General features: G+C 43.5%; 1 protein-coding gene across 4 annotated transcripts in view; it reads left to right on the plus strand.

Moving 5' to 3' along the window:
• Window positions 1–17,654, plus strand: part of PLEKHG1 (pleckstrin homology and RhoGEF domain containing G1) — a 213,795-nt gene that overhangs the window by 86,299 nt on the left and 109,842 nt on the right. Inside the window, exon 1 of one of the 4 annotated variants that reach the window (XM_032485160.1) lies at window positions 3,687–4,142. The exons of the other annotated variants lie outside the window; for them this stretch is intronic. Within the exon in view, the coding sequence (XP_032341051.1) occupies window positions 4,025–4,142 (118 nt within the window). The 5' untranslated portion in view covers window positions 3,687–4,024. Of the gene's footprint in view, window positions 1–3,686; window positions 4,143–17,654 lie in introns of those variants that run through there. 4 annotated transcript variants of the gene reach the window in all.

A 17,654-nucleotide genomic window follows, 5' to 3' on the forward strand; every position in this document is an offset into this window, starting at 1 on the left:
CGCGTGGCACCACCAGGAGCACCACACGCTCCCTGTTGGGAGCTTCTGCCAAAAAAAGCCAGAGAGTGGGGCTAAATTACCTCTGCCCAGTTTTCCCTTCCACATTTGCCAATCTTATTCCTGAGTCCTGCCCCCAGGAGAAATGTGTGTGAGGACTCAAAGAGAGGCCCGTAGCTCTGGGAACCCCACCCAGATGGAAAGAAACAGCAAGAGCCAGAGAGAAATTCTCCATGTAGCCAACCCTCCATCTCACAGCTCTTTCCTGAAGTTAATAGTAGGAGGTCAGATACTTGCTAGAGATGGAAGTCATTCTTAGTTCTGATGGCTCAGTGCATGTTTTAGCCATTGACAACCTTATCATCACAGCTTGACGTGCATTTATACAATCGGTGTTCGCTGAGAGCCCGCTGTGTACCCAGGACCACATAGGTCCCAAAAGATTACAAAGAAGTGTGTGGCCTGATTCGGCCCTCATCCTCCATAGAAGGTGGGCGGGGACAGTACTTATGTTTCTGAAGTTTAGAGCATAGTCGGTAACTCAAAGTCACCATAGGTTAGAAGCAAACCTCCGTGAGCTGAACTTTGCCGTGGGCCGTATTGGCCTTTACAAAGCCTTCAGCACGGCTCTGGTTTTCTAGATGTCCCGTCCAAAAAAGAGGTGTGTTTCCTTCCTCTGTGCATCCCTTTTCGTGAGCAGAGAGGGGAGAGTATCTTATAATCAGACTGATTGCGGGGAAGATGGGCTCGAGAGGGAGCTGTTTCCCTTTGCATCTGGTGAAGAGCACCCTCGGCCCTGGCGGCTCTCTTACCGGAAGCGCACGTGTAGGAACTGGAAAGGGTTGGGTTGACCTCCATGGGCAGGACATTACTCTTCCTTCCCTTCCTGACCATGTTTCCCAGAGCGGTTATGGTCATTACTCAACTTCCTGTCGGGGAAAACCTTGGCTACTGAGCGTCCACCTGCTACAACCAGCAAACTAAGGCAAAGTGTTCCAGGCTGCCATGAAACCCACACCTTGAGTTCACACGCAGACCGCTTTATAGTGGGATCTGGGGCCTAAGACATCTGAAGCAAAGATGGAGCCATTCTTTGTAGGGTGGAGGGGAACAGAAGCTGCTGCCTGGGCCATCACGTTCTGGGCCAAAACATTACAGGCGAGTGACATGTGGGGACTCCCAGGGGGCCTGGGATGGAGACAAGACAAGGTGGTGTCATGAGATGGCAGCTGCAGCCAGGGTGGCGTTGGGGGTTGTGCAGGCAAGGGAGCCTCACGGGAGGATGACGGTATCAGGCCGCCCGACTGGTGTGGAGATGAGGGGTAGCCGTTGCTGGGTCTTCATCCAGCAGTCTGAGAGCTGGTCACACACTGTGCTGGCCACGGCGGTAATAAAGGTGGTGGTTCCTGACTTCAGGAAGCCCACAGTCAAGTGAGTTCATTTCTTTATACCCTCCTTGGATCAGTTCCAGGCTGGCAGTGTAAGAAAACATGGGGAGTGAGGGAAAATGCAGGTTCCTTGACACTGTCTCAGACCTGGGGGAGCAGTCATTCCAGGGCGAGCCCCAGGATCTGTATTTTACAAAATGTTTCTGATGCACGGTCTGGGAGCAGCTGGCCGAGTGGGACAGAGGGCTGTTGCAGTGGAGTGTGACGATTGCTGTGACTGTGTGCTCGAAGGAGCCGTACGGATGTGGAAAATTCACGTGGGGAGGGCCTTGGGAGGTTATTGGAAGTATCTGTTGGCTCCATTTACCTACTTTCTCACCCATCTCTGTCTCACCTTGGTGGCTGATAACAGCAGGTGTGCAGGGTCCTCAGTGTCTGAATTGGGGCAGTCTGCTGTGCTTCTGGCCTTGATTCCTGTGCTTCCCACCCTGGACTTCTGATGAGCCCACTAGGGATAGGTGCCTGTTGTCTGCGGGGATCTCAAATACGTGGCAGCAGTAATGATGGAGCCTCAAAGAAGAGCTCCATCTGGGGGACCTTAGTAGTTCTGTCTAGTCTTCAGAGAGCTAATCCTTTGCTTTCAGCATCACTGTGTTATCTCGGCCACCTCACCCTGAGGATGGGGCCAGGTGGCTTCTGCTCATCCTGATGGATCCTCTCCTGGGATCCCTACCATCCTACGTTCCCAGCCCACCCAGTCTCCTACAGCTGGACACAGAATTCCCATGAGAGGTCATCCAGGATAAATGCACACCCGTGTTCCCGCCTCCTGAGGAATTCCAAGTGACACTGGACCATCCTAAGATCCCTGCTTAATCCCTTGCCTCTAAGCCAAGATCAGATCCCAGGTTTGAGTATCTGGCTCGCCTGTTGCCTTGATGCCACCCCACTCCCACAGGGAGTACCCCCAGCAGAAGGCAGGTTCAGCTTGTCTTAGTGACTCTCGGGGTCCCAGGAACTGAGAGACTGCTGAAGGCCACTTTGCCCTTTTCCCTAAAGGGCAGGCAGCATTGCTCCCTGAGCAGGTCTCCCCTGAACCCCAGCAGAGCCCAGCTCGGACCTCTGTGGTGGAAGGGGCTGCCTGTGGCAGAGGGGCCCCCAATCCAGTGAGGAAAGGGAGAGGTGCACTGCCAGGAGGAACAGGACGTGTCCCTCTCAGCAAATGCTGCCCCTCCATGACCGCACACTGTGCCCCAGAGGTGTGCCTGGACCCTGTCTGAGGGTGGGGTGCAGAGAGTAGAGCCGACAGCTTCCTGCTCTTATACCATTTCAAATTCCCATCCTGCCTTTCTACCTTCCCTCCATCAGCCATGACACCAAAGTTTCCTGACATCTTGGACAAGTCAAAATAAGGAGCAAAGGGGGGAAATTTCAACTAAATGAATATGTAAAATTCATAGGTAATGTGTAAATGTGTCCCCAAAACACTGCTGCTTTTTAGTGCAGTGTAGGCTTTTAAATAAATATATATATAGTGATGCGTATGGGGGAATTTGGGAAATTTGCCCACCTCCTGCAAAAACAACCTTGATCTTATTAGATAATTAGTGTAACTGAGGAAGAGAGGAAAAGGGTGAAGTCGGATAATGGATTATTCCATCAACTCCATCTGCATAACCCACAACAATCATAAGGACAGTAAATAATATCAAAAGGCTCAGATTGCCTACAGTTAATTCAATCCTAGTACCACCCAGGCTGAATGAATGTAGCGGACCATGGGATTCTAGAACTTTCTACGTCTTGCCCCTCCCACAGCTTTAATACAGTTATGAGTCTCTAACCAATGTGCTCCTGGCATCCTGACCAGTAGGGGGCGCTTGTGAGCAGCGAACCATATGCCCGGACGGTCCCACCTACTCAGTCTGAGGCAACTGAGGCTAGTTCAGCAGGAGAGGAGAATTAGGCCATCAGAATCAATTCCTTTTTAAAAAGGTTTTGAGCATTTACATGGTTGTGAATTTTTCTGAAAGTCCCTTAATCACTTTCCTCATCTGCAAAAGCTGATATAATTCTGTAAATTAGAAATACTTTTCATACACTGTAAGCAAATTCTGTTTAGCTAGATGAATGGTTCTCTTTGGAAAAACAATTGCCCAAAAGCTGTACCAATTCAGGAGAGAAAATAAGCTGGGAAAAGAGAGATACACAGGTACGTGCCCCCTACCTCCACACACACACAGTCATTTTTAAATGTTGAAAAATTAGACTTTACTTCCTTAAGTAAAAAATGAAGAATCCAAATAAAGAATAAAGAATCCATATAAAGGAGGTTGGCATGTCTGTAATATTGACCATCTTCTTCTATTGATTGACTCTGTTCATATCCCTCATTTTTGTTTTTGCTCTTGTCTGCTTTTGCTTATCTCACCCCACCCCCCAACTTTCCCTGGGCCTCCGGAGGAAGGCCTGACAACGCAGGGATGAGCATGTGGGTGGAGGACGAGGGCGGCGGAACCGCCCAGACCTGTCTGCCTGGGGTGGAGCACCACTGCAGGTGGACCTGATCCTCCCACGGCGGCAGCCTGACAGGGCAGCCCCTCCTGGTAACCCAGCAGGGCCGCGGCCACCTGGGGGGCATGCTGTCCACAACCATGGTGGGGGCTCTGGTCAGAGGATGGAGGAACCGAAGCTCTCCTCGAAGGGCAGAATCCAAACTTCTTGTTCCTCAGAGCCAAGCTGGAGTTCAGACTCAGGGTATGTGTGTGACTCTGCTATGACTGTATGATTTTCTTTTTCACGGGTTCAGGAAGATGAAAATGATCTTACAAGCTTTTTCACCCCCTTCAAATAGAATCAACAAATCTAAAGTCTGCTTTTCTTCTCAGCTTATTATAAATTACGGCTAACTCACTCGTGGGAAGTTTCTTTTCTCTTTTCCTAATCAAAGACATAGGGACCTTTGGTGGTCACAGAGTAAAAGATCATTATCCCACCTCAATTTCCTTCATAAGCTTTTATTTTAAGACATAATCCTCATTCTGTGGTATGTGTATTTGACGAGTAAGACAGAAAAGACTTAGTGGCTTTTGGCAAATTCTAGTGTAAAAATCATAACACTTTTTTACCTCTGATATGGGAAATGGTAAAAGTAGTTAGTTTCTGAGTTTCCCCACGAATTATTTTTATTTTCTGTTACTATTGTTTTGAAGGAGCAACTGAACTCGTAACCAAAATATAGCTCTCCTGTTGACTTAGTTCAGAAGGTTATCATGGCCTCTTCTGACCTCATTCTCTTCTGTCTAGACCTTGAATTTCTTAAGGATACTTAGAAGGGAAGTCTTTGGTCTTGCTGATGATTGACCTATGAGAGAAGCAGGGCTAAGCCCAGAAGGAGTCAACTCCCAGGAGTTTTCCGAGCTGGCCTGCTGCCGCTCCAAGTGCTTTATCTGCCCTAAGAATTTCCTAAGCAGTAAATGCAAACTGTTCTTTCATTTCAACAAATACGTATTGGAAGCCAGAACGTGCCAGGCATTTTTCTAGATCCCGGCTTGCTCTGGTCTCTAGTCAACCTATGACTGAGAGGTGTGAAAACGAAATGTGATTCGTTTTGTTGGTTTCCAACCACACTTTTCTGGCTGGCTGTACTCAAGAAGAATCAAACCAAGAGACTATTGGGAAACTGGCCTGATAAGTCTGTTCACGGCAAGATAGTCAATTACTTATTGAACCAGATATGCAAAAGGTAGACGGCTCTGCTGTGGTCTAAGCTGCCAAAAGTCTGTGATCAGTGGTAACACCTGGCGTTCAGTAAGAAGTGTTTCAAACGTTGATCACCTGGTCTGCTCCCAGCACATTTGCTTCACAATATTCAGAGCCTTACAAGATGACAAAGTGATATGCTAACATGGGAGGGATTTTTTTAATAGCTTTATCGAGATATAATGTATATGCCGTACAGTCCACTCATTTAAAGGGTACAATTCAGTGGTTATCTGGTACATTACGTTCTTCATTTTTCAAGTTGTGGAAATACATAATATAAAATTTGCCATTTTAAAGTATATGATTCAGTGGCATTAATTCCATTTATAATTTTGTGCCACCATCACTACTGTCCGCCTCCAAAGCTTTTTCATCACCCTGAACAGAAATTCTGTAGTAGCCCCCCATCCTTCCCTGCCCCCCCTTTTGGTAACCTCCAGACTACTTCTTGTCTCTGTGTATACCCCTAGTCTAGATACTTCGTATGAGTGAAATCATATGTTTTTCCTTTCACGTCTGGCTTATTTCACCCAGCATAATGTTTTCAAGATTCATCCACAGCATGTATCAGAGCTTCGTTCCTTTTTTATGGCTGAAGGGGTAGTATGTTCTCATTTCCTTCTAGTTTTCCCCCCTCCCTTAAATATACCTTAATTTCTAACCCAGGCATGAAAGAGTCTTCAGGAACTTTTCAGCCTCCTGGCATTTTTATATTTATTTAAAGTATGAAGAGACTCCGGGAAGTATTTATTTTCAGTTAGTTCTTCAAAGGCAAGTGCCATTGATTAATCTTTTTTAAAAATCTTTTTCTCCCTAATGTCTAGTCCAAGTCCTGACCTAGGGCAATTATTCGACAAATTTATCCTGAGATGGACAGATTTATAGGTTTTACTTTTAGGTACCAGGAAAGAGATTTTAAATAACATGATCTTTATGCTTTAGTTCTTTATTTTCTGGAGCAATGGAATTTTCTTTTGACATTAAAAGTGCTAGCTGCAATTGTTTCTCACTCCATAGAATCCCTAAATATCAGGTAGATGTGTTATATAATACAAATATTTATCTGTGACATGTCAAAAGTTAGCTCAGGAAATCTGACAATGCCTAGTTCATAGTAGTTTAGAGAATACCTGATGATGTTGGTCATTGAGGGTGATCAGAGTGTCCCCATCTGCTAAGCAGTATGATGTGAAATACGTCTTTTCAGCTCGTAACTGCTCTTGGACCTGTCTACCTGGTGATTCTCAGTGCTGAGCTCAGAAACTGGAAGTAAGGAAACTGAAGGCAAAGGTGGATTTGGGTGATTCACAGTGTTCACCTTTAAATACAAAACGTAACTACGTTTCTGCCAGTTCTGTCCAAACAAGCAGGGATGCGCGGGGGGAGAGAGGGGAGGAGGGACACGGAAGGGGCAGACCACCATCCAGCATGCTAAAACTGTGCTTGCATCGTGCTTTAACTTCAAAAGCTGTGAAGGACATGAGAGGAAAGATGAGGAATGCAAAATGCCCTTTGAGTAGGACTTGGAAATCATCAAAGGATATCTCTTGCTGTAGATGATTGCCACACCCAACTTTCTCAATCCCAAATCAGGAACAAACTTTTGCACATTTTAATTTGCAACCAAGTTACTTGCCTTGTTGAGTCAAATCATGTCCATTTTAGTGCATGCGCTGTTTCAGAAATTCTGTTCTTGGGCAAAGCTTCTGCAAATGCCCGAAAGACTGGGTCGTGTCACCCATTTGCAGCTTGGCAGAGGCAGCACGCACTCTTCAGGTTCCCCGTGGTCCTCCCTCCTTGTCTGGATGACCAGCCCGGTTAGAACTCCATGGCTTGATACTCTCTAAATCCCCCACGCCCAGTGTCCTACTTAGGGTAGGTCCTCAATGACTGTTTGACAGCAGAGCCTTCAGAAGTATGAAATGCAAAATGTTGTCGAGTAAGGAGCCTGTTTTTTATGGTCGGCCTGTATAATCTATCCTGATGCCTTATAAGTCACACCAGGTACTTGAGTTATTATTGCTTTTCACATTTCAAAGGCCTACAGATTACCATTGGCCTCAATATAAAATAATAATTTCTGACTGTAGGACTCTACACCCTGTAGTCAAAAAGAAAGCCCTTCCTTCCTCATTTCTCAGTGACAGCCTGTAATCATCTCTGAGTAATTTTTAAGATTCTTTCTAAACCACTACTTCCTTCATTATGCCGGCTGGGGAACAGCTTCTCCTTGTGTTGAATGGAATGGTTCTCATTCCTTCCCGAGCTCCACCACCCACCTAGTGAGGAGAGGTAGCTGTAAATCTCAGCCAACTTTCTTTTCCAACGATCATGCTGGGAGCAAAGTCCAATGATGAAGTCAGCTCATCACCAAATATTTACTGAGGACCTGGGAGAAGGTTCATGTAGCCATCAAAGAGAATATGACTTGAGTTCTACTGAGACCTGGTTGTTCATTCAGTTCCAGCCTAGGCTTGAAGGACCGGAGATCAGGGGTGGATCTGGGTTTCTGTCCAGCCAGAACATGGCCCATCTCCTTCTTTAGGACTGGGAGCAGTTTAAGGTATCCTCATGAGGCTTCTGTAAATTCCAACTGGAATTTTTAACCCTACCCCATATATGGCCTACCAACTCCAGGCAAGGTAAAATGAATGCTGAGCAACTGCACATCACAGCCTGTGGTATGGCTTATTTATAAACTAAAATTGTTTTATCTTTGTAAACTAAAATTAAAATTCACTCCATTTTATAATTAATGATAATGACTAAATATGACAACAATGTTTTAAAATAATTTACTGTAATACTCTGATCTGTACTAATTTTACTTAGTTTAGATGGGCTGTGTATCCCTTTCCCTGTATTTACCTGTAATTAACTATGTAATTACCACTTGATAATAGCCCCCTATTTTAGTTAGAATAATCTTGAGTCTTATGATTCAATAAATATTCACTGAGCAGCTGCTTATGGATAAGGCCAATGGGCATGCTGGAAAGATAAAAGAATTACTAAAGCTTCTCCTTTTAAAAAAATGAAGCCTAATTGACATAACATTATATTAGTTTCAGGTGTACAACATAATGATACGATATTTGTATATATTATGAAATGATCACCACGATAATTCTAGTTGATATCCATCACCACAAGTACAGAATTTTTTTTCTTGTGATGACAACTTTTAAGATCTATCTGAGGCTTATCCTTGACCCCCAAAAAGTGTTTGTGATCCAGAGAAAACAAATGTAAAGAAATGCAACAAATATAATATGAATAAACAGAATTAAATAAATGGTAAATGGATGTTGGAGGAAGAAATGATTAATTTTAAGAGACAATATCACTTCCCAAGTAAGTAGAACTTGAGTTGGGCCTTTCAAACCTTTGAAGATACTTTCAACTCTGAAACTGGGACTAATAGAAAGTAAATATTTGCTCTTATTGCACTTTTAGCCTTTTTTCACTCATGAAGGTTCTACTAAGTTAAAATGAAGTCTTGAAATTAATCTAGTTATAGACTGTCAGGGGCAATTATAGTACAGAAGCAAATTCAAAGACCTCAAGTTCATTGTGATGTCCATACTTAAGAAGAGAGGGAAAGGCATTCCAAGGGCAGGCACCAGCCTGAGCAAAGGCCCAGCGGTATGAAAGGCCGATAGTATTTGTGGGGAATACTGAGTGGTCCAGTATGACTGCAGTACCTGGCCAGACCCTAGAAGGCTCACTGCCAAGATAAGGAGCGTTGAGTTGATCCGTAAACCATGGGAAACTAGATCAAGCTTTCCTGGCAGAGGGTAACCTACATTCTGAGTTTTAGAAGAGAGCCATGTAAAGAGATGGTTTGAGGAAGCAAGAAATTGAACTTAGCAACTTAAGGAGGTCATTGCAATGACTCAGGCCAAATCTCTGAAAGTGACAGCGAGGAGAGAAAGGATGGAAAGAAGAGACATAAACTTATCTGATTCTATTTTATGATGTATGCAGAAGTTATTACAGTTTTGCTTATTAAGCCCCATTGTCTCAATGATTGTACCTGTGGGATTTTAATTTATGGAGGTGGCTGAGTGACAACACAGAGAAACTAATGCTACTGAAAGAAGATTTTTATTGTTTACATTTCCCAAGAAGAGGGGCCTGGCATGCCACGTAGGGCCACACAGGGAAGCACCAGTGCTGGTCAGAGGCAGAAAGAAGTGAAGGGAAGGCCTAGGCCAGGCCTTTACTGGGCCTCTAATGGGGCTGCCCATGCAGGGCAGGCCAGGGCCAGCAGCTTAGGACTGGCTAGTTTGAAGAATTCCAGCTGGCCTTGGGGCAGAGGGGCTTCCCTGCTTGTCTGGGCCCTGGCCCTGGGGTGAGTAGGGCAGGGGAAATACGGCTTTTGTGTGAGAGATAAGAAAGTGGTTCCAAGCATGGGCTGTGGATCACAGAGGAAATATAAACAACTTTCGCTGTTTGTTTGGTCCTACAATTAATGGATATTAAATAGATGAATACAGAAGCGAAGAAAACACAAGTTTGAAAGTCTCTGTCTGTAATAGGGATACTTGGCTGAACGCTTTATATGCATTAGCATTTAGTCCTCTCAGCGATCTGCAGTAAGCACCACATCGTCCCCATTTCACACATGACGTGACTGAGACCCATAGGGGCTCAACAGTTGACCCAAGTTCATACGGGTAATGGTGTTTCCAGCCAGATTCAATCCTAGGCATCGTCAACTCCAGCCCCTGCTACTAAGCTCTCTGCTTGATTACTCCTCACTCTGGGCTCAGAATGTGAGACCAGTCCTGTTAAAAGGGTGTGGTAGAAACTTGTAGACGCTTCCCCAGGGCTCACTGCACTGGGGCCAGAGGTGGAGTCATATGGTGCAGTCTCTGTAAGTCTTTCTCTTCCTACCTGCATTGTCAGAATAGTGTGAAGATGTATTTGCATACTGGTGGCCTACCATTCAGCATGCCATCTTAAAGAAATAAAAAAAAAAAAAAATGTGTGACTTAAGCACTGTCTCCTCCCTTCCTGGAAACTGATTCTTAACTTTTGGCTTTTCTCTCTCCGATCATTTTAACTCTGGGACTTAAAGCTCTTGTGTCAGCAAACAAAGCCCTTGGCAGACTCTTTCCTCCCTGGTGTCGTGAGCCAGTGATCCAAATTGCCTACGGAAGTCTCTGCATTCCCTGGGATAGACCCGGAGGTCCTGCATTAGTAACCAGCCTGTGTGGTTGTTGTCCAGCACGGTTCCTTGGTTCAGCCAGCCACTCCCCGTGAGGTCTGTCTCTTCACAACTGCCATGGCTTTGTTTTCTAACATTTGGCTGCCTTCTCATCCCCTCTCTCCATACATCTTCATGCATCACTTCCACAAAGAGCCAGCTCAGTGCTCAGCCTCTGTGGGAAGGCGTCCACAGCCACGTAAATCATGCAGCCACATCCATGAAGCATCTACTTTGCACAAAGCCGTGAGGGGGACACAGAGCCGTGAGTGGTCCAGGTCAGGATCTCAGGGAGCTTGTGACTGCCTGGCGAGGCAGAGTACGATGGTAAAGAGGTGCAAATAGCCCCCTTCAGAAAAGGGAGGCCATGTCACACAAGAGTTTGAAAGTCATTCCCCACCAAGTTGGTACCACTTATGTACAGCTATTGCTTCACTCACCTTCACCTGTCTGTGTGATAGTTACCTGGGGGCTGTCACTCTTCAACTGGACTGTGACCCATCAGAGAGAAGTCTCGTTTTTAAGAGACTTTGCAGAAGGAACGCGGTAGAAATTCCTGTTTTCTACCCACCATTAGTCCAGTTACATGGAGACAGCCCTGTCCTTGCAGGCAGGGCCCTGCTGTATGGGGTCAGTATAGCAGAGGGAGTGGACGTGTCAGCCCCAGAGTTAGACGTCTGGTTCGTATACCAGTTGTACCACTTCGTAGTTATATGACTTTGACAATTACTTCGCCGCTCTCTGCCTCATTTTCCTCAAGTGCACAAAAGAGGTGATAGCAATACCTACCTTTTAGAGTTGTTCTGAGAATTAAATAAGTCGATTGTTTTAGGTTAAAAACAATACCTGGCACGTAGTAAAAACTCAGTGTATGTTAGTTATTAGTTATTAGTTATTACTCTGTGGTCCTCATGGCTGACTGGTTCCCATCTTTTTCTAGTCAGTTCCTAGTACCTGGAGCTGCCTTACCATTACAAGTCATCACTTTCATCAGTCTGCTAGTAAATTCTTACAAAACCAAAGTTAAAAAACTTCAGCATACGCATTTCCCCTGGAATACTAGCATTTTATCAGTATTTTATTATTTCTACATTGACATTTTAACAGCCAACAGTGGCTTAGAAAAGGATTGGGAAGACATACAGCATCTGTTGGTCTCCATACTGGAGTTTCTGTTGTGTTTTTGTTTCCATGTGAACTTTATTTTTTCAGAAGTTTATAAGCCTTTTGCTCCATGGTGAGATTCAGCAACAAGTTTCCATTCCAAAGAACAATATTTGTCCTACTTGAAAGTCAACCCTGGTTTCCATTTTCTTTACAAAGAAGTAGTGCTCAATGCTTTATGCTTCCAGAATTTGAATTTAGCTTGATGTTTTCACAAATGTAATTTTTTCATATTTGATCACTTTTTAAAACTTCTTAAAAGTTGCAAATACAGCACATCCTTTGGGGGGTTTTTTGTTTTGTTTCGTTGGTGGTTGTTTTTTTTGGGGGGTTTGGGTTTTTTTCTTTTTTTTTTTTTTCTTTTGATGTTGAGTTGTCGTTAGTTGGTCTTAGTTTGAGAAGAGGGTGTAGAAGATGTTAGGGGTTCACTAGAAGTATATCTCTGACCTATTGACTAGGATCCTAAACTGCAGAAAGTATTTCTGCCTTCTAGAGAAAACTTCTGACTCCTCTCTTAAAATGTTCAAGTACAGGACAGTGGCTAAGACTACAGATCAAGACAGAATCCTGACTCTCGTGCTTCCACTTGTGTAACTTTGGACTTGTTTGCCAGCTTGCCTAAGCCTCAACTTGCCCATCTTTGAAATGGGGACAATCAAAGTCAATACATTAAATGTTCACAGCGGTACCGAACAAACCAACATGGGTGATTGTGGTTTTGCAGAGGTCTGACCTGAAAGTTTCTGAACTCTACCTGGCCGTTGAAGTCTTCTTGGAAACAAAATGTGCCCTCCTTGAATAGAGATCTGTGTGAAAATGTCTGTAAAGTGACCAGGTACACTGAAGTCACTCTGGTCAGGAAGTAAGAGGGGGAAAAACATTAAATAAAAATTCAGATTTAGAACCTTCACCTTAAAAACTGTTAATTTATCATTTTCTTGGCCACTTTTACAATCGATCAAATGAGCCAGGGAGCTCTTTATGTAAGTTATGCAGAGAGTGCAGAAAACTGGTATTAGCCTCAAATAGTGTCTGAAGCCTGGGTTATATATCAAGGTTGTGATGAGCAAGAATTCAGATCACAGAGAATATTTTAGAACATCTTCCCTCTGTAAATATTTTTAAAAGCCCATATATCTTTTAAATTATTTCTTTGATAGCTTAAGTTGAATGTCTAGGAAGTCTGGCAGCGGAATTCATGCTAAAACCAGGAGATGCCACTGGTGGGAGGGGTGGAGTGCTCTGTGTGTGAAGTCTTTTCTCCTGTCTCCCCGAACCCCTGAGCCACTTGAAGGCCTGCAGGGATGGCAGGCTGCCAGCTCTGGAAAAAATCAGCAGTTTTCATTTGAAATCAGAGGATGACATTTAGACACTTCTTAATCTTGCAGTAAACACTTTAACTATCTAGTTACATACACACACACACACACACACACACACACACACACAAATGCACGCACACCTCTCCCCTCCTCAGGCAGCATTGGTGCTCGGTCCAGTGGCCTGTTTCCCTTCAGCTCCATGGATTGCACTATGTGGGTGTGTTTCTGAGCAACAGCATCTCTACGCAAAATGCATCAAAGGAATCTTTAGCCAAACTGGGTTTGAAAAATGAATCACTGGCTCATGAGCATCATTTTCCAAGGGCTTTTTAAGTCCAGAGATAGAAGAAATCATCTGTGCAGAGAACAAAGATCTTAAGGTAAGTACTCTGTGTGTGTTGAGATTGAGTCCATTGGTGGTGTTATAGTGGTTTCAGAAATCAAAGTTGAAAGCTGTTACGGGAGCTTTACCTGTGATTTATTAAATAGAAGATTTTAGTGTATTTCCAAGAATAAAATTACTTTTGAACCACCGAGAAATTATGCAAAAATTATGCTATGGCCAATGAAAAATTTCTTGGTTTTGATTATTTTGGTGGGTTCTAATTATATATAGGTGTATGTATATATGTATATATGTATATAGAATATGTATATATACACATATAGTTGACTATATATATAAAACTATGTTGGTATATATACATGTATATTGTGCTAAATTTTGCTTAAGACTGTTTGGAAATCATATATTGCTATCAGAAGTACTTTTAAATATATGAATACTTTTAAGCATTTAAAAATTTCTCCAGAATATATGTGATGATTTGATTCTGAAAGAGTAATGATCATTACGAACAATTTGTAAATTCTCAAGCTTAAAAATATGAATTACATAGTAAATTTACAATTACCTGGGCCACAGGACAATATGGCCTGCTGTAGGCAGCGGAGACAGCCCTGAACTCGGAGTCCATCGACAGCCCTCTAGCTGCGTGCCTTGGGCAGGCTGTTTGCGCACCCTCTCAGTGTCCTCAGAATCTTTGAGGGGTGGCTGAGCTTAGGGCCCCAGCCCTTGAAGGAAGGAGTCCTGAGTGGGCAGGGGAGGACACGGAGTGGAGATTTCAGGACACTCAACTGGGAAGTGAGCCGAGGTGCCTGAGGACTGAGGAGGTGGAACCAGTGTGGTCCAGGACAAGCTTCTCCTATTTCAGAATCTTGCCTAGGGCTGACCCTGGAAGAGGGGAGTTGCAAGAGTTCTGTTTGGTCATTTAGAATTCATGTGACCTCAGCCGGGATCATCAGCTCTTTGTGTACCAGTGGCAGCCAGTGTGGCTTCTCCCCACGTTGAAACATCTGTTGACTCTGGCCGGCCTCGCAGCGGGGAGATGGGCACAGACGTGCTGAGGGAAAATGCTGTGCTTTGTTTCCTAATACCAAAGAAGCCTTCTTAGGGTGAAGAATACAAAATGTCACCACACTGTTACCTGCTCAGGAAAGTAGCTCTGGTCCTTTTTGACAGACCTGGAGAATTTGCTTCTTACAAACTTCTGAAGATATTTTGTTCTTCCGGTGGGCTGCTGCTGCTTTTAATTAATCAATCAATCAATCTATCTATCTATTTTTATTTTGGCTAAAGAGCAAGTGTATCAATTTTGAAAGATAGTTACTAGTTAAGGAAGTTGTTGGCACGTTAATGGTTTGGCTGCCTAAACTCCCTAACATACTATGAAGGTGAGATACAGAAAAAACCTTACATATTCCAGCTGATTGAAATATTCTGTTATACCATTTCCAAATACATATATAAGAAAACAGAGTATGCTCAAGGAAGGATATTTTGGGAACCTTTAAGGAGTCGATAAGACTAAGTATAATGAATATAATAATAATTACTTGTAATCTTTAGAAATGTAACAAAATCCAGTTACCTCCTACACGTCACTCCAAGCCAAGCAACATAGAAAAGTCTAAAGCTCTTCATTTATCCTTTTACAGCAGTTGCACAGATTGTGTGTGTGTTTGGTCGGGGTTGGGATTTGTGTGCAGATCTTGAGTCCACTTCTCACTTGAAAAGTCCAGGTGGCTTCACTTACAAGCTTTCATGTCTATAGATGACTTGGAAAACAGGTTCATCTGATTATAATTGTTGAGCTCAGTCTGAAAAAATGTTTCCTGTTCTTTTTTCAGGAGGAGTCTTATTCATACACTTATGTGCCTAACTAACATTTATCTTTTCCTCGTGGCTAGAATACGTGCAACGGTGAATTTCAAAGTAACCTCAGATGGCAGTGATTGCGGTCATTGCCTGTGAGGCTCCTTTTAATTTCTTCTCTGTATTCTTATGTCCTTCATGGCTAAGATGTAACTGTCCTTAAAACTGGTGGCTTTTGACTGTACTCTGTGGACTGGCGCTATGTCAGGGTCTTGTCACTGTACTATAGTCAAACATGGTGTTGGCGCTGGGGGACACTGAGTGAAGGACACAGGACACCTCCTTGTACCCTTCTTTTTGCGACTTCTTATGCGTTTATACTTCAGAATTTTTTTTTAAATTTAATGTAACTGTTCTCTAAAACACCTACCTGAGGTCTCTAGTGCCTGAGCAGGTATTCCAGTAAGATGCTTTGATTCAGTAAGTGACTACCAAGCATTAAGTCCTGTAAGGTTTTGTGAGTAACAGATAATTGCCTTGTAAATGCAGATGTTCCATAAATCCTTCTGGAAATCCCTAAATCACCTTGCTAATGGGGATGAAAGACCTTTGGTTATGAGGTCTGTCTACTTAGGCCGTGCCCTTGGGCCCTACTTACTTGCCCAAGCAAACAGGCCAATCCCTGGGCTCTCTTAATAGAAGCAGTAATGTTGAGAGTTAGCTGGCGTTCTGTGAGCACATAGTATGTGCCAGGCTCGGCCATGCCTTACACTCATCAGATCGCTTAAGCCTCAGATCACTCCAGGACAGCACAAAAATGAAACAAGTTCAAATGTGGCAAGTTTAAACAATCATTAACTAGTGTCCCTACTTTCTAAAGAGTTCACTTTACAAGGAATCGTAGTGCAAGGCAATGCATCCTCTTGGCTGAACAAATAAACACAAAGCTCTCCTTTTGATTTATAATGCAAACAAAAGAAAGCTTGGAAATTGTCTAATCATCCTTGTCTTCTGAGAATAAATACTGGCAGTTATCCATGACCCCTGCTTTTTGCTAATTTCTGCTATGTTTAGCATTGAAAGAGCCAAATTTTAGATCACAATCTTTGGTAAATAGCTCAGGGTGAGAAGAATATTTATGATCGGCAGTGAGCAGGTTTATATTGTTTCAGATTGGTTATGTGTGGGGGTAGGAGAGAGGGTCCTAGCAAAGTCCCAATATTATAGTGACTCATGGTGTAACATACCTGCCAGCAAGAAGCTTCCAGACGTCTCAGCTGAACTGGAAAGAGGTCAGCATTCCCTGCCGGTGCTCAGGGCTGCTCCAGCAGGCTGGCCCGTCTGCCTTGGACTCTCCTATTACAGAGCAGCTGGTATCCACCACTTACTGGGAAGCTGTAGAGTGAGGAAAGTAGAAGCCTCATTCTGGCTCAACCACAAACTAGGTCATTGATTCTCTTTTTTTTTTTTTTTTTTTAATGTATATTTGATTTACAGTGTTGTGTTAGTTTCTGGTGTAGATCAGTAATTCTTAAAACATGTTCCTGAGACCAACAGCATCAACACCATCTGGGGACTTGTTAGAAATTCTCAGACCTTACTCCCTGGCCCACAGAATCAGAGACTCTTGGGGTGGGACCAGAGATCTGTGCTTCTCAGGGCTTCCAGGTCATGCTGTTTGAGAATCGTGAGGTTAATAACCTTGGGTGAGCCCCTTTCCAGGCTTCACGTTCTTCTTCTGTAAAATGGAAGACTTCTAGTAAGCTGCTTCTAGGGCCCCCCCTCACAGCTCCAAGGCACATATCACAAGCTCTCTGATTCTAGAAATCTGGGGTGTAAATCTACACACCTGGGAAGTATTGCCTAGTGAGTGAGAGGACAGGCTCTGAGACCTGACCGCCTGGGTTCAAATCCTGGTGCCTTCCCTTTGTTACACTGCACACCCAAGCCACCTACTGAATTGTCCTATTTGAAGTGTTCTTCCTCCATAAAATGGGGGTGATTTCACCTGTGTCCTAAGGGGCTTGTGAGGAATTATCTAACACATGTGGAACAGCACCCAGCCCATAGGAAGTAATTCATGCATTAGGTATTAGCAGACCCATCTCTCTCCCACTGAAAAATTCTGGAACTTTGAGAATGGGAGTTGTAGCTTAGAGAGCTTTATTTCCCATGCATGGGCTGTATATTAAAAATGCTCTTGAGCACTTGCTAAAGAAATAAGATAATAAACATGGTAAAAATATCTATTCATAGGAAGGCTCCACATTGGGATGTGTCTAGGGATGGCATGAAAACTGAATTTTTAAAGAATCAGCAGTAATTCTTTAGGAGGGCGTTAGTTGTGGTTACAAGTCTGGCAACGGGCAAGCTTATTAGACCTGTGATTGCTTCCATCTTATAACTGGAAGAAAATGAATAAAATGAATTTAGACTTACTTATATTTGGGGTTCTTTTTAATCATTTGATCATTGTCTGTTCATAATGGGAAGGGAACTAATCTGATTGGTTGTCTGTTAGGTGTCATTCACCATTATGGATGTTTTATAAGTGTCACACCAATTAAATCAAGTGGTAACCCTGTGAAATAAGATGGTTCCTGATTTGAAAGATGTTGACTAAAATTAAAGTTCATGACCCTACAGTAAGT

Source organism: Camelus ferus, chromosome 8 (assembly GCF_009834535.1).
Source record: "Camelus ferus isolate YT-003-E chromosome 8, BCGSAC_Cfer_1.0, whole genome shotgun sequence".
Lineage (NCBI taxonomy): Eukaryota > Metazoa > Chordata > Mammalia > Artiodactyla > Camelidae > Camelus > Camelus ferus.